The sequence below is a fragment of the Schistosoma haematobium genome, assembly GCF_000699445.3.
Source record: "Schistosoma haematobium chromosome Unknown HiC_scaffold_376, whole genome shotgun sequence".
NCBI lineage: Eukaryota > Metazoa > Platyhelminthes > Trematoda > Strigeidida > Schistosomatidae > Schistosoma > Schistosoma haematobium.
In genome coordinates this window covers 1-15,019 of record NW_026137103.1, presented here as the reverse complement: position 1 = coordinate 15,019, position 15,019 = coordinate 1, and the positions used below count along the sequence as shown (strand labels likewise).

The 15,019-nt window shown below is 37.5% G+C and overlaps 1 protein-coding gene across 1 annotated transcript; it reads left to right on the top strand.

The window, feature by feature from the left end:
* The first annotated feature begins 1,366 nt into the window (after positions 1-1,366).
* RIC1_1 (WD40 repeat protein) lies at positions 1,367-4,169 on the top strand. The gene is made up of 5 exons (XM_051208053.1): positions 1,367-1,573; positions 1,611-1,766; positions 1,797-1,911; positions 1,948-2,057; positions 3,740-4,169. The coding sequence occupies exons 2-5, from the start codon at positions 1,755-1,757 to the stop codon at positions 3,836-3,838; spliced, it is 336 nt and encodes a 111-aa protein (XP_051063979.1). The 5' UTR covers positions 1,367-1,573; positions 1,611-1,754; the 3' UTR covers positions 3,839-4,169.
* Positions 4,170-15,019: the final 10,850 nt, after the last annotated feature.

The window sequence follows — 15,019 nt, the reverse complement described above, 5'->3', positions numbered from 1 at the left end:
TGGGGCAGATTTATGCGAGTTGTGTGGTTGTTGTAATACATGAATTCCGGAACGATCTGAACCACCACGCTGGACCATTGTAGTATCACGCTGTAGATTGATTAGACGTTGATATTCGTTTGCAATATCATTAAGAGTTAGTTTTGGGTCTTGATCCAATCGACTTAGCAAACGTGTTCTAATATCACTGAACTTCTGCGATTGAAGGCTGCAGATGAGAATGAATGCTTTAAATTGGTCTTCGGTAAGCGACTTCAACCGGAAGCGTTCACATTCTCGGTTGACGTTACCCACATGTGTGAGAAAATCATCATCTTCGTTCATAGTGAGCTTCAAACATCGGTAACGCGCATTGAATAGTGAGGAGTTGTCTCCGAATTGTTGGCTCAATAACTGGACAGTGTCGGAGAATGAACGATCGCGTGGGTTTAAAGGCAGGATTAGGTTGCAATACTTGTCTAGTTCACTAGGACCCAACTTTCGAAGCAGCAAGCGGACCTTCCAAGCATCATCCTGATTAGCAAAGTCGAATTTGAATAAGTCTTCGTAACGTCGGAACCACATATCAAACGTGACATTGGATTCTGGATCGTAATGAAACTCGGAAATACTGTTAGCGATACCATCAACTGATGGTGCAGTAGTAGTAGGATTATAACTGCTTGATTGGGTATTAGACGTAAGCTTTGCATCTGCTAACATTTGAATAAGTTTCATCTGCTGCTCGAGTAATAATTCAAGTTTCGAAGGATCCATGTTTCCGAAATCACCGTCGCCAAATTGTTATGTTTGGAACTTCACGAGTTCACTTAAACTGCGAACGAGAACAATACTCAGTGACCAAAGACCAGTGATCTAACTATTGACGCGTCCCAGACCCGCTATCCAGAGAGGAAGTCCAGGCTTGGTATGGAAAATATATTCTACAACAGCCAGAAGCGAGCGAGCAAGCAAGCGAGCAAGAGAGCAGCAAGCAAGCGTATTTATACAAATATTTACAATCGATATTGTCATAGAAAATTTTTAAACACTAATCAATGAGTTCATCAATTGACCTATTTGCACATCTAATTGATAGTTCATCAATTGACCTATTTGCACATCTAATTGATAGGTTCATCAACTGACTGCTATTCAAACATTTAATCGATCAGTTCATCAATTGACCCCAATACAAATATTTAAACATTTAACCAATAAGTTGATCGATGCGATAAAATTTAAAATAAGAGTTTGGGGATCTATCGTCCCCAACAAGACCTGAAAACTTAGCCCAAAGAAACCAGGTGACTTGCACCAGCTCGTAACAATGGTCATATCTGTATTAATTTTCATAACTATTTTCACAGGCGGCTTTTTCGTTGACCGAAAAGTAGTTCAAGGTCATTGGTTGTCGTAGCATCACAACGGTAACTTTCGAAAAATGCACGAATGTTTGAGAGCAAAATGTCATATCCTTGGTTGGTGTTCAGTGATCGTATTTAAGTGTTTAGGAAGCCCATATTGTGGAAAAACATCAATTGTTCAATCATTTTGTAGTGGTGGCCGGGACTTCCCAAAGAACTACCTTATGGTAGCTATGATTATTCAAATAACATTAAGAACTCCAGTCCAAGACGGTTGAATTCGCTGTAAAAACAATGACAATACCAGAAGTGGATGACAGCATCGTGCGGTAAAGTGAACAGTAAAGAACTTATTTCCTAGGAATTGTTCTTATATAATATCCCAGGCAAAGAAGTTTTCAGGATCCCATGAATCATTATGTAGGACATTAATTATTTTTATAAGGGTAGATTAATATGACCAACCTTATCGTTGTTGTTTTTGATGTAACTAACCAGGAAAGTTTCTCCAGTGCAAAGCTTACCCTGAGAGAATTACGGAAACCTAATAATATACGTATACCGGGTAAGAGTACTTTCTTATCATATACCTGGCTTTTAGTCGTTCTTGTGGGGAATAAAACAGACCTGAAAGAGAAGCATATCAACAATGTGGAAAAAGCCCGAGGGTTAGCGGATGATCTAGGCATTCCGTATTTCGAAACTTCTGCTGTAAGTCCTTATTTTCGGTTTATATGGCATCTAGTGTGCACCATTCGTAGTACATACTGATTCAGAAAACATCTTTTAAATATGTATTCCCATATCATGAGTCATTCGGAGTTTAAGTTTTTAATACATTCATCTATCTGGTCTGATATGCTACCATAAATGCCAGTTGTTAGCAGGTTTATATCCAACAGATGAATTTCTTATTTAAAAGAAAGTGGAGAAGTAAAATAACTCAGCCAGGATGAAAATCTAAAGGGTACAAGGATGAGCATATCAGAGTTAGTATCTCACTAAAAAGCAGAATAGTGATGGAAAGATGATAACTGGTACTTAAAAGAGTGCAAACATGAATCCAAAACAATTCAAAAGATAAAATATCAAAATTATTCAGGTTTTAGAACCACTACACAACGACCCATTCGAAATTCCAATGAATCCGTAATAGCTAATGGAAAATTTGTGAAGTATGGATTTCTGAATGCCCGAATGTACATACATACACTATTATTCTATGATAATTATTTTCGATACATTAAATACTGGCAGAAGGATTTGCCTGTGTTCACGACTACACCTTCGAAGTGTTGAATTATTCGAGTTTAATCAGAGTTAGCAACCTTTACTGGTATACAATGGTCATCAAGATCAAGTACTGTTAACTGATGTACGAATGTGTGCAATGAGTTGATCTTTTGCTAGAAGCGTTCTTTTTATTTATCTCTGTTATCTAGTCGGTTATATTCGCTAGCGTTGGTAACAAAAAACTGACAGACGTAAACTGCTTTTCGCCTCATTCTATGATATATATACTACTTGGGATACATATAAAGAGATATTCGATTTTACGAACAAAACGTATCATGCATTTTTCCGGTGTTTTGCCCGAAAGTCAGCATCAAGGTACAGATTTTAGTAATGGAGCTTGAGAGCGATTGACTTGTCCCAAAGTATTTTGTGTCCGTTCTAATGATTAAGTGACTTTTGTGGTGCCTTACAGAGATTGACAAATCTTTTAATATTGTAAGTAAATTGGGTGATTTTTAGGGAGTTTTGTATGTATACCTATAAGACAATTCGAGGTCTTATTTAGGGGTCAATAATTACTTTTTGTTGGTGGAAATAAGTACGCGAACGTATGTCATGAAATTTCATTTTAAAATATTTAGGATGCACTAACCTTACCTCCTTCAAGATGTTTCTTGTGTCTAACAATACAATTGTCCCATTTCTATCTTGAATGTTCAAAATATTTATAAAATTCCCCATAAATCATACTCTTGCGCTGTCCATAATCTGTTTTTCCACAATCCCAATAGCCCCAAATTTTCTCTAGAATCGAGTTCATACGTGGATTCCCCGAAATTTCACAAGCAATCATCGGAAAAATAAATTAGTGATCCAAAAGCAAAAGGAACTCGAGATGTTCGATATTTACCTTAACGTAATAAGTCGATGACTGTCTTGATCTAGAAGCAATTTCGCAGCCTTCACGGCTTGCATTAGAATGTTTGATTCTTTTAGAATGAGGTACTAACTTCAGTAGGTTGTCTCTATAAACAGCGATCAAAACTTCATGAATATTTTACAGGCATTTCTTCAAGTTTCACCGTAAACCATCATAAATCTCTTCGCGCGTTTATTAAACACATGATATTTTGTGATAATTGTTTTAAAACTTTCAGAAGGAAGCAGTTGGTATTGATGTCCCTTTTCTACATCTCATTAAGGAATATTATGAACTGTACAATGATGCAGTCAATGACTATCAAACTTTAGTATAATTACTATATATATCTTCAATTGATGTAACACGTGTTTTTTTTCACTGACGGTTGGGATGTTTGATTCTATGATGGTTCTTCAGTGAGAAACAGCTTTGAAACATTTAAGCACTAAACTGCAGTAACCTTAAAGTAAATGAATAGTCTTTGGGTGATAATGATGCCCATATTAGGTTGTGTCTATTTCCATAATAAAATGTGAACCCTAGTTGTTGCTGAACATTTTATTGTATTTATGATGTTAATTTGATCGTTTTAAATGCATATTAGAGACAAATGCCGTTACATTCATGTCCTGTATTCAGATAAAAAAATCGACATTCATGTAGAGTTAAAAACTGATAAAATACTGTGTACATATTCATTTTGCGAATAGAAACAGAAAAATCATGCATCGCCAGTTATACTTGTTTATTTAGAAATCAAAAGGAGGAAAACCGTATACATCGAACGTTCTAAAACTGTTTTTGTTTATAATAAATCTGGTGACTCATTGACCATTATTGTACAGTTCAGGACATTTTAATCCCAGTCCATGCCCCTCACATTAGCGTAGCAAAGAGAAGTTGAAGATGAACGAGGAATAACATCAAATACAATTAAATGCTAGGAAAAAAGTTACCTAATGGAACAATAAGATAGAAGACTAAAATGATGTGAATTCAAGTTAAGTGTAGTTATAGCATTATTGGTTGATGATGAAAGCAATAATTACGTGGATACATTTACACAGAAAATCATGCAGACGAGATAATATAATGAGTTAGCTACAGGTATATTTAGATGACTTCAACTCCTCAGTAAATATCTTGAAGTAGCAAACGAGTTCATGAAGTAAAATTAGAAGTCACCAATATTATGATTAATCACCAAATCACAAAGTTTTTAAAACGATTGTTTAAGGTTTATGCTTAAAATGATATACAAAACGAGCTAACTATGCTTGGGATTAAGTGTTATGTGGAGTATGTGAATTTTAAGTCATAAGTATATATGTAAACCTTAAACATTTCATTTATATAATATCATTAAAGGCTGTTGGTAGGAAGCCTCGGATCTAAGTTTTGTGGTGGTTGACACACGTTTGCTAAACACATATATATTTCTAAGGGAACTAATGTTCCTATAGAGTTCTGAATCGACGTCAGTCATTGACGCTATCAATAACTTATTCAGACTACAATTAACCCTTTGTAGAGTTAGGATATCCGCTCCAGCCAACCCAAAGTCTACATCTATAGCTTCCTAATGATCGCCTACGTTAGGTTTAATCACTCAATCTGAGTAAAAGGATTTTATTGTTTTACTTTAGTTAATCTTATAAGCTACTCTAAAAAGCAAGAATTGATAAGTCATGTAAAATTACAAGTACTATGATCGTTTGACAAGAAATTTGTATTTGCTCAATATGATTATTTATAATTGGATTTAACCAGTCTGTTTGAATAAAGACTCTTTATAATCATCAGTAAATACCATAACCGCTGAACGAATAGGTGGCTATTTGTGGTAAACAAGTAATACATTTACTGTACAATTAAATATTTTGTGATCCACTTAAATCTGTTTTACATTACAACAACTTAAGATTCGAGCTTTCATTTGTCTTGTCGAAGTTCAGGATTTGCAGTATTTCGTAAGATCTGTTGAGGATAGTGTCCTCAATATCTGACTCCAAATAATAATATCCCGTAACTGAGTATTTTAGGTAGGCTTAATCTCCTAGTAGAATTGCGAATTTACTCGAGATTATTAAAAAGCCTGAACACCAGTTATAGAGATAGTTTATTGTTAATGAATAATAATAATCCACAAGCGTACGGTGAGCAAGCACACGATGAAACAGAGAGAGTGTGTGAGTCTGTTAAAAATCCATATATATTTGAGAGTTAATCGGGTGTGGATAGATTATCGATTATCTGAACATTGAGACCAATAGGAAGATAGCTTAAGCGTTAATGTACAGACATACTTTCGATCATACACACCGAAATTAACATAGTGAATTGAGTCTGAGTTACAATGACTAGATAAATGATACAGTAGCCAAATGGGCTTGCCACATAAGCTCCCATCCAGAACATTGATGTTTTTATGTACCAAAAAAATTGGATTAACATCTATGTTCGACAAAGAGATAAAGAACGGAACTGTTTTTAAAATGAAAGTACAACTCAATATGATGAGTAAGCGTAAAATTGTAATAACAGCTTGTGTGTTGAAACGTTTCATATCGTATATACAAGTGTATATTTAACATTAATGAATTGTATAAAGTTAAAATGTAAGCATAATGATGATCCGTGGGGCCAATAAAAAAATAGTAATCAAAATAAAGTAGGATTTTTATGTGTTATAAGAGTAGTCTCAGGATTTGGTCTAGATAAATATAGTGGTTGCTACATACCTATCTGGCCAATGTACTCTTCTTCCTGATCTTGTTGTAGTTTGTGCTGCTGCTGAACTTTGGTTTGAAGTGTTGCTTGTTGCAGGTAGTTTGAATGGTGCTTGCTCTGCTGCAGGTTTAGACGGTTTTACAGTTGTCTGTTTTTCCCAAAAAATATTTCGTCTCATACCGAAAGGTACAAAAGGGCGAGTTTTACCTGTTGAGGTATCACAAGTTAAGGTGTCCTTGTTGTTTATGGGGATGTTTTGGAATAATAATTTCGTTTCCTTAGACTGCAAAAGCTTTTGTAGCTCCGTACCGAGCTTTTGATGTTTTGCCATTTCTTGATAGTCTATATCAGGGATCGAGAAGGTATTGATATTTAATCTCGATAGTGCATCTGCTGCCTCATTTGCATTGCCTTTAATATAGCGTATATCAGCTGCAAATTGTGAAATGAATTCTAGTTGACGAATTTCGCGCGGACTATATTTATCATGATTGTGCATCAAGGACTTAGTTAGGGGTTTGTGATCAGTATATATCGTGAAAGAATTGCCTTCTAACATGTAGCGAAAGTGTTTGATGGCTAAGTAGATAGCCAACAGTTCTCTACCGAATGTGCTATATTTTGTTTGCGTTGCGTTTAGCTTTTTTGAGAAAAATGCAAGGGGTTGCCATTGTTCATTGACACGTTGCTGAAGTACAGCACCTACTGCTACGTTAGAAGCGTCGGTCATTATTGCTAAAGGTGCATCAACCTTTCGTCGTGCGAGTAATGCCTCTGTGCTTAAAGCGCTTTTCAACTGATCAAATGCTTGAATTGCTTGCGGTGTCATTGCTAATGATTTAGCTCGTCCCCTCAATAAATCAGTTAGTGGTTTTGCTAAGTCTGCACATTTAGGGATAAAACGTCTGTAAAAGTTGATCATCCCAAGGAAACGTCGTAGTTTCTTGAATGAATCAGGCAAAGGATAATTTTTGATAGCTTGTGTTTCCTCAGGAGCTGGTTTAATGCCTTGCTTATCAAGTACGTGACCTAAAAAGGTGAGGGATTGTTTTCCGAACTCACATTTGTCAGGATTGACCGCTAACCCATACTCGTTTAGCTTCTCAAAAAGCATTTTCAGATGAGTTAGATGTTCATTTTCATCTTTGCTTGCTATCAGTAGGTCATCTATGTAAGCATACACAAACGGTAAGCCCCGTACCACTTGGTCAATAAAACGCTGGAAACTTTGTGCAGCATTCCTTAATCCGAAAGGCATACGGACGAATTCGTATAGTCCGAAAGGGGTAGTAATGGCTGTTTTAGGAACATCGTCTGGATGAATTGGAATGTGATGGTAAGCACGGACGAGATCAATTTTGAAAAAATCGACACGTCAGATAGGCTATGAGTGAAGTCATGCAGATGTGGGAGAGGATATCTATCTGGTATGGTCCGGCTGTTGAGAGCTCTATAGTCACCGCACGGTCTAACTTCGGGAGAGTTTTTCTTAGGTACCATATGGAGCGGTGATGCCCACGGACTATCGGAGGGGCGTATGATGCCCAACTCAATCATTTTGTTGAATTCGTTCTTTGCGATAGCCAGACGAGAGGGATCAAGGCGTCTTGGACGTGCGAACAGTGGTGGACCCTCTGTCTTTATGTGGTGTACGACGGTATGCGTCGGTTTGTCGTGTTTGAAACTCGGTCGTAATAAATCTGGAAACTGATTAAGTAAATTGACGTATTTGTCGTTCTCATGATGAGGTTTAACTAATAAATGTATGGAAGTCTCATTTGATATAATCCCTCTAATTTCCTTACTCTGTTCGGCAAGGACAAGTTTCCTATTTCTGACGTCTACCAGTATTTTGTGGAATTGCAGAAAATCAATGCCGATTATAGGAACGAGGACGTCCGCTATGATGAAACTCCAGGAAAAATTAGATTTAGGACCGAAATTTAATTGCAACCGCCTTTTGCCGTACGCCTTGATGTCAGACCTGTTTGCAGCTTGTAGTTTTAGTTTGGGGTCAGGTGTGTTTTTCTCGAGTGCAGTAGGTGGTACTACACTAACCTCTGCCCCAGTGTCGACTAAAAACTGTGTGCCGGTTCTTTTGTCTGTAACATATAATAGACGACTGTCTTGAAAGTTGTGGTCTGTGAGTGCAGTCGTCATTAACCTACGGTCTTGACGTTCCTTTTTCTGTGTGCTTGCAAAGTTACAAGGCGGAGTACATTTTCTAGCTTGTTTGCCATATGTTCTATGGTACCAACAAATGTTGTGTCTAGTAGTGCTTGGACTACGTCGTCTACGGCTTGTGGATGTTCCTCTACGCTTGCTGTGGGAGGCATTCAATAATTGGATCTGAGCTATCTGTTTCGTAAGGGTATCAACTGATCGTCGTAACTCGGCGATCTCGTCAGCTGAGCTTGATTGGATTTGAGATACAAGGTGAGTCTTGGACCGTTCGTAAATTCTGTCGGCTATGTCTGCTAGTCTATCAAAATCAACGTCTTCGTCTCCAATTGCTAGTATCTGTTGAATGTTTTGAGGGAGACGTCTGAGCCACAATTGATATAGTAGACGTTTGTCTACTGTCCGATTTCCTAATAAGTTTGTCATGTGGCGTTTTAACTGTGACGGTGTATTGTCACCTAGCTCCACGTTGGCTAAAAGTTGATCAATTGTCTGTTGGTCGGTGAGAGATGTGACACGAATGACCTCTCTTTTTAGACAATCGAATGGTGAGTCAGGATCCGGCTTAAAAATGACATCCGGCACTTGTTCAATGACGTCATCTGGCAGCAGTGAATTTGCATAACTAAATCTCGTACTCTGGTTTGTGATTTTGTTTGCTACAAAAAAACTTTCTAAACGAGCAAACCAGAGTCCAGCCTTTCGTGGATTAAAAATGGGTAAAGGTACAGAGATGGCACCCACGGAAATAGATTTAGATGAAAGGCTTAGCGAATTATCAAGTGCCATGATACGAAGAAGCAATAGTAATAATAAGCCGAGGATTGTAATATACAATATGAAGAGAAATCAAAAATAACAACAAGAAATATATATAAGACTCACCAAAAAGAAAAACTGTCACTTTTGGTTTAAATATGCGAATATACAGCAATAATTCCAAAGGAACAATGTTATCGATGGATTTATTATGACTGTTAATGAATTGTTAATAATTGTAATAGTAATTCCAATGTGAAGTTCTTTAAGATACGCTTGGAGAGTATGCAGCAGAATTCGTAGAGGAATGGTGTGTGTTCTAAAAGCGGTTCACCAAAATGTTGAGGATAATGTCCTCAATATCTGACTCAAATAATAATATCCCGTAACTGAGTATTTTAGGTAGGCTTAATCTCCTAGTAGAATTGCGAATTTACTCGAGATTATTAAAAAGCCTGAACACCAGTTATAGAGATAGTTTATTGTTAATGAATAATAATAATCCACAAGCGTACGGTGAGCAAGCACACGATGAAACAGAGAGAGTGTGTGAGTCTGTTAAAAATCCATATATATTTGAGAGTTAATCGGGTGTGGATAGATTATCGATTATCTGAACATTGAGACCAATAGGAAGATAGCTTAAGCGTTAATGTACAGACATACTTTCGATCATACACACCGAAATTAACATAGTGAATTGAGTCTGAGTTACAATGACTAGATAAATGATACAGTAGCCAAATGGGCTTGCCACATAAGCTCCCATCCAGAACATTGATGTTTTTATGTACCAAAAAAATTGGATTAACATCTATGTTCGACAAAGAGATAAAGAACGGAACTGTTTTTAAAATGAAAGTACAACTCAATATGATGAGTAAGCGTAAAATTGTAATAACAGCTTGTGTGTTGAAACGTTTCATATCGTATATACAAGTGTATATTTAACATTAATGAATTGTATAAAGTTAAAATGTAAGCATAATGATGATCCGTGGGGCCAATAAAAAAAATAGTAATCAAAATAAAGTAGGATTTTTATGTGTTATAAGAGTAGTCTCAGGATTTGGTCTAGATAAATATAGTGGTTGCTACATACCTATCTGGCCAATGTACTCTTCTTCCTGATCTTGTTGTAGTTTGTGCTGCTGCTGAACTTTGGTTTGAAGTGTTGCTTGTTGCAGGTAGTTTGAATGGTGCTTGCTCTGCTGCAGGTTTAGACGGTTTTACAGTTGTCTGTTTTTTCCCAAAAATATTTCGTCTCATACCGAAAGGTACAAAGGGCGAGTTTTACCTGTTGAGGTATCACAAGTTAAGGTGTCCTTGTTGTTTATGGGGATGTTTTGGAATAATAATTTCGTTTCCTTAGACTGCAAAAGCTTTTGTAGCTCCGTACCGAGCTTTTGATGTTTGCCATTTCTTGATAGTCTATATCAGGGATCGAGAAGGTATTGATATTTAATCTCGATAGTGCATCTGCTGCCTCATTTGCATTGCCTTTAATATAGCGTATATCAGCTGCAAATTGTGAAATGAATTCTAGTTGACGAATTTCGCGCGGACTATATTTATCATGATTGTGCATCAAGGACTTAGTTAGGGGTTTGTGATCAGTATATATCGTGAAAGAATTGCCTTCTAACATGTAGCGAAAGTGTTTGATGGCTAAGTAGATAGCCAACAGTTCTCTACCGAATGTGCTATATTTTGTTTGCGTTGCGTTTAGCTTTTTGAGAAAAATGCAAGGGGTTGCCATTGTTCATTGACACGTTGCTGAAGTACAGCACCTACTGCTACGTTAGAAGCGTCGGTCATTATTGCTAAAGGTGCATCAACCTTTCGTCGTGCGAGTAATGCCTCTGTGCTTAAAGCGCTTTTCAACTGATCAAATGCTTGAATTGCTTGCGGTGTCATTGCTAATGATTTAGCTCGTCCCCTCAATAAATCAGTTAGTGGTTTTGCTAAGTCTGCACATTTAGGGATAAAACGTCTGTAAAAGTTGATCATCCCAAGGAAACGTCGTAGTTTCTTGAATGAATCAGGCAAAGGATAATTTTTGATAGCTTGTGTTTCCTCAGGAGCTGGTTTAATGCCTTGCTTATCAAGTACGTGACCTAAAAAGGTGAGGGATTGTTTTCCGAACTCACATTTGTCAGGATTGACCGCTAACCCATACTCGTTTAGCTTCTCAAAAAGCATTTTCAGATGAGTTAGATGTTCATTTTCATCTTTGCTTGCTATCAGTAGGTCATCTATGTAAGCATACACAAACGGTAAGCCCCGTACCACTTGGTCAATAAAACGCTGGAAACTTTGTGCAGCATTCCTTAATCCGAAAGGCATACGGACGAATTCGTATAGTCCGAAGGGGGTAGTAATGGCTGTTTTAGGAACATCGTCTGGATGAATTGGAATGTGATGGTAAGCACGGACGAGATCAATTTTGAAAAATCGACACGTCAGATAGGCTATGAGTGAAGTCATGCAGATGTGGGAGAGGATATCTATCTGGTATGGTCCGGCTGTTGAGAGCTCTATAGTCACCGCACGGTCTAACTTCGGGAGAGTTTTTCTTAGGTACCATATGGAGCGGTGATGCCCACGGACTATCGGAGGGGCGTATGATGCCCAACTCAATCATTTTGTTGAATTCGTTCTTTGCGATAGCCAGACGAGAGGGATCAAGGCGTCTTGGACGTGCGAACAGTGGTGGACCCTCTGTCTTTATGTGGTGTACGACGGTATGCGTCGGTTTGTCGTGTTTGAAACTCGGTCGTAATAAATCTGGAAACTGATTAAGTAAATTGACGTATTTGTCGTTCTCATGATGAGGTTTAACTAATAAATGTATGGAAGTCTCATTTGATATAATCCCTCTAATTTCCTTACTCTGTTCGGCAAGGACAAGTTTCCTATTTCTGACGTCTACCAGTATTTTGTGGAATTGCAGAAAATCAATGCCGATTATAGGAACGAGGACGTCCGCTATGATGAAACTCCAGGAAAAATTAGATTTAGGACCGAAATTTAATTGCAACCGCCTTTTGCCGTACGCCTTGATGTCAGACCTGTTTGCAGCTTGTAGTTTTAGTTTGGGGTCAGGTGTGTTTTTCTCGAGTGCAGTAGGTGGTACTACACTAACCTCTGCCCCAGTGTCGACTAAAAACTGTGTGCCGGTTCTTTTGTCTGTAACATATAATAGACGACTGTCTTGAAAGTTGTGGTCTGTGAGTGCAGTCGTCATTAACCTACGGTCTTGACGTTCCTTTTTCTGTGTGCTTGCAAAGTTACAAGGCGGAGTACATTTTCTAGCTTGTTTGCCATATGTTCTATGGTACCAACAAATGTTGTGTCTAGTAGTGCTTGGACTACGTCGTCTACGGCTTGTGGATGTTCCTCTACGCTTGCTGTGGGAGGCATTCAATAATTGGATCTGAGCTATCTGTTTCGTAAGGGTATCAACTGATCGTCGTAACTCGGCGATCTCGTCAGCTGAGCTTGATTGGATTTGAGATACAAGGTGAGTCTTGGACCGTTCGTAAATTCTGTCGGCTATGTCTGCTAGTCTATCAAAATCAACGTCTTCGTCTCCAATTGCTAGTATCTGTTGAATGTTTTGAGGGAGACGTCTGAGCCACAATTGATATAGTAGACGTTTGTCTACTGTCCGATTTCCTAATAAGTTTGTCATGTGGCGTTTTAACTGTGACGGTGTATTGTCACCTAGCTCCACGTTGGCTAAAAGTTGATCAATTGTCTGTTGGTCGGTGAGAGATGTGACACGAATGACCTCTCTTTTTAGACAATCGAATGGTGAGTCAGGATCCGGCTTAAAAATGACATCCGGCACTTGTTCAATGACGTCATCTGGCAGCAGTGAATTTGCATAACTAAATCTCGTACTCTGGTTTGTGATTTTGTTTGCTACAAAAAGCTTTCTAAACGAGCAAACCAGAGTCCAGCCTTTCGTGGATTAAAAATGGGTAAAGGTACAGAGATGGCACCCACGGACATAGATTTAGATTAAAGGCTTAGCGAATTATCAAGTGTCATGATACGAAGAAGCAATAGTAATAATAAACTGACGATTGTAATATACAATATGAAGAAATCAAAAATAACAACAAGAAATATATATAAGACTCAAAAAGAAAAACTGTCACTTTTGGTTTAAATATGAATATACAGCAATAATTCCAAAGGAACAATGTTATGGATGGATTTATTATGACTGTTAATGAATTGTTAATAATTGTAATAGTAATTCCAATGTGAAGTTCTTTAAGATACGCTTGGAGAGTATGCAGCAGAATTCGTAGAGGAATGGTGTGTGTTCTAAAAGCGGTTCACCAAAATGTTGAGGATAATGTCCTCAATATCTGACTCAAATAATAATATCCCGTAACTGAGTATTTTAGGTAGGCTTAATCTCCTAGTAGAATTGCGAATTTACTCGAGATTATTAAAAAGCCTGAACACCAGTTATAGAGATAGTTTATTGTTAATGAATAATAATAATCCACAAGCGTACGGTGAGCAAGCACACGATGAAACAGAGAGGAGTGTGTGAGTCTGTTAAAAATCCATATATATTTGAGAGTTAATCGGGTGTGGATAGATTATCGATTATCTGAACATTGAGACCAATAGGAAGATAGCTTAAGCGTTAATGTACAGACATACTTTCGATCATACACACCGAAATTAACATAGTGAATTGAGTCTGAGTTACAATGACTAGATAAATGATACAGTAGCCAAATGGGCTTGCCACATAAGCTCCCATCCAGAACATTGATGTTTTTATGTACCAAAAAAAAATTGGATTAACATCTATGTTCGACAAAGAGATAAAGAACGGAACTGTTTTTAAAATGAAAGTACAACTCAATATGATGAGTAAGCGTAAAATTGTAATAACAGCTTGTGTGTTGAAACGTTTCATATCGTATATACAAGTGTATATTTAACATTAATGAATTGTATAAAGTTAAAATGTAAGCATAATGATGATCCGTGGGGCCAATAAAAAAATAGTAATCAAAATAAAGTAGGATTTTTATGTGTTATAAGAGTAGTCTCAGGATTTGGTCTAGATAAATATAGTGGTTGCTACATACCTATCTGGCCAATGTACTCTTCTTCCTGATCTTGTTGTAGTTTGTGCTGCTGCTGAACTTTGGTTTGAAGTGTTGCTTGTTGCAGGTAGTTTGAATGGTGCTTGCTCTGCTGCAGGTTTAGACGGTTTTACAGTTGTCTGTTTTTCCAAAATATTTCGTCTCATACCGAAAGGTACAAAAGGGCGAGTTTTACCTGTTGAGGTATCACAAGTTAAGGTGTCCTTGTTGTTTATGGGGATGTTTTGGAATAATAATTTCGTTTCCTTAGACTGCAAAAGCTTTTGTAGCTCCGTACCGAGCTTTTGATGTTTTGCCATTTCTTGATAGTCTATATCAGGGATCGAGAGGTATTGATATTTAATCTCGATAGTGCATCTGCTGCCTCATTTGCATTGCCTTTAATATAGCGTATATCAGCTGCAAATTGTGAAATGAATTCTAGTTGACGAATTTCGCGCGGACTATATTTATCATGATTGTGCATCAAGGACTTAGTTAGGGGTTTGTGATCAGTATATATCGTGAAAGAATTGCCTTCTAACATGTAGCGAAAGTGTTTGATGGCTAAGTAGATAGCCAACAGTTCTCTACCGAATGTGCTATATTTTGTTTGCGTTGCGTTTAGCTTTTTTGAGAAAAAATGCAAAGGGAGTTGCCATTGTTCATTGACACGTTGCTGAAGTACAGCACCTACTGCTACGTTAGAAGCGTCGGTCATTATT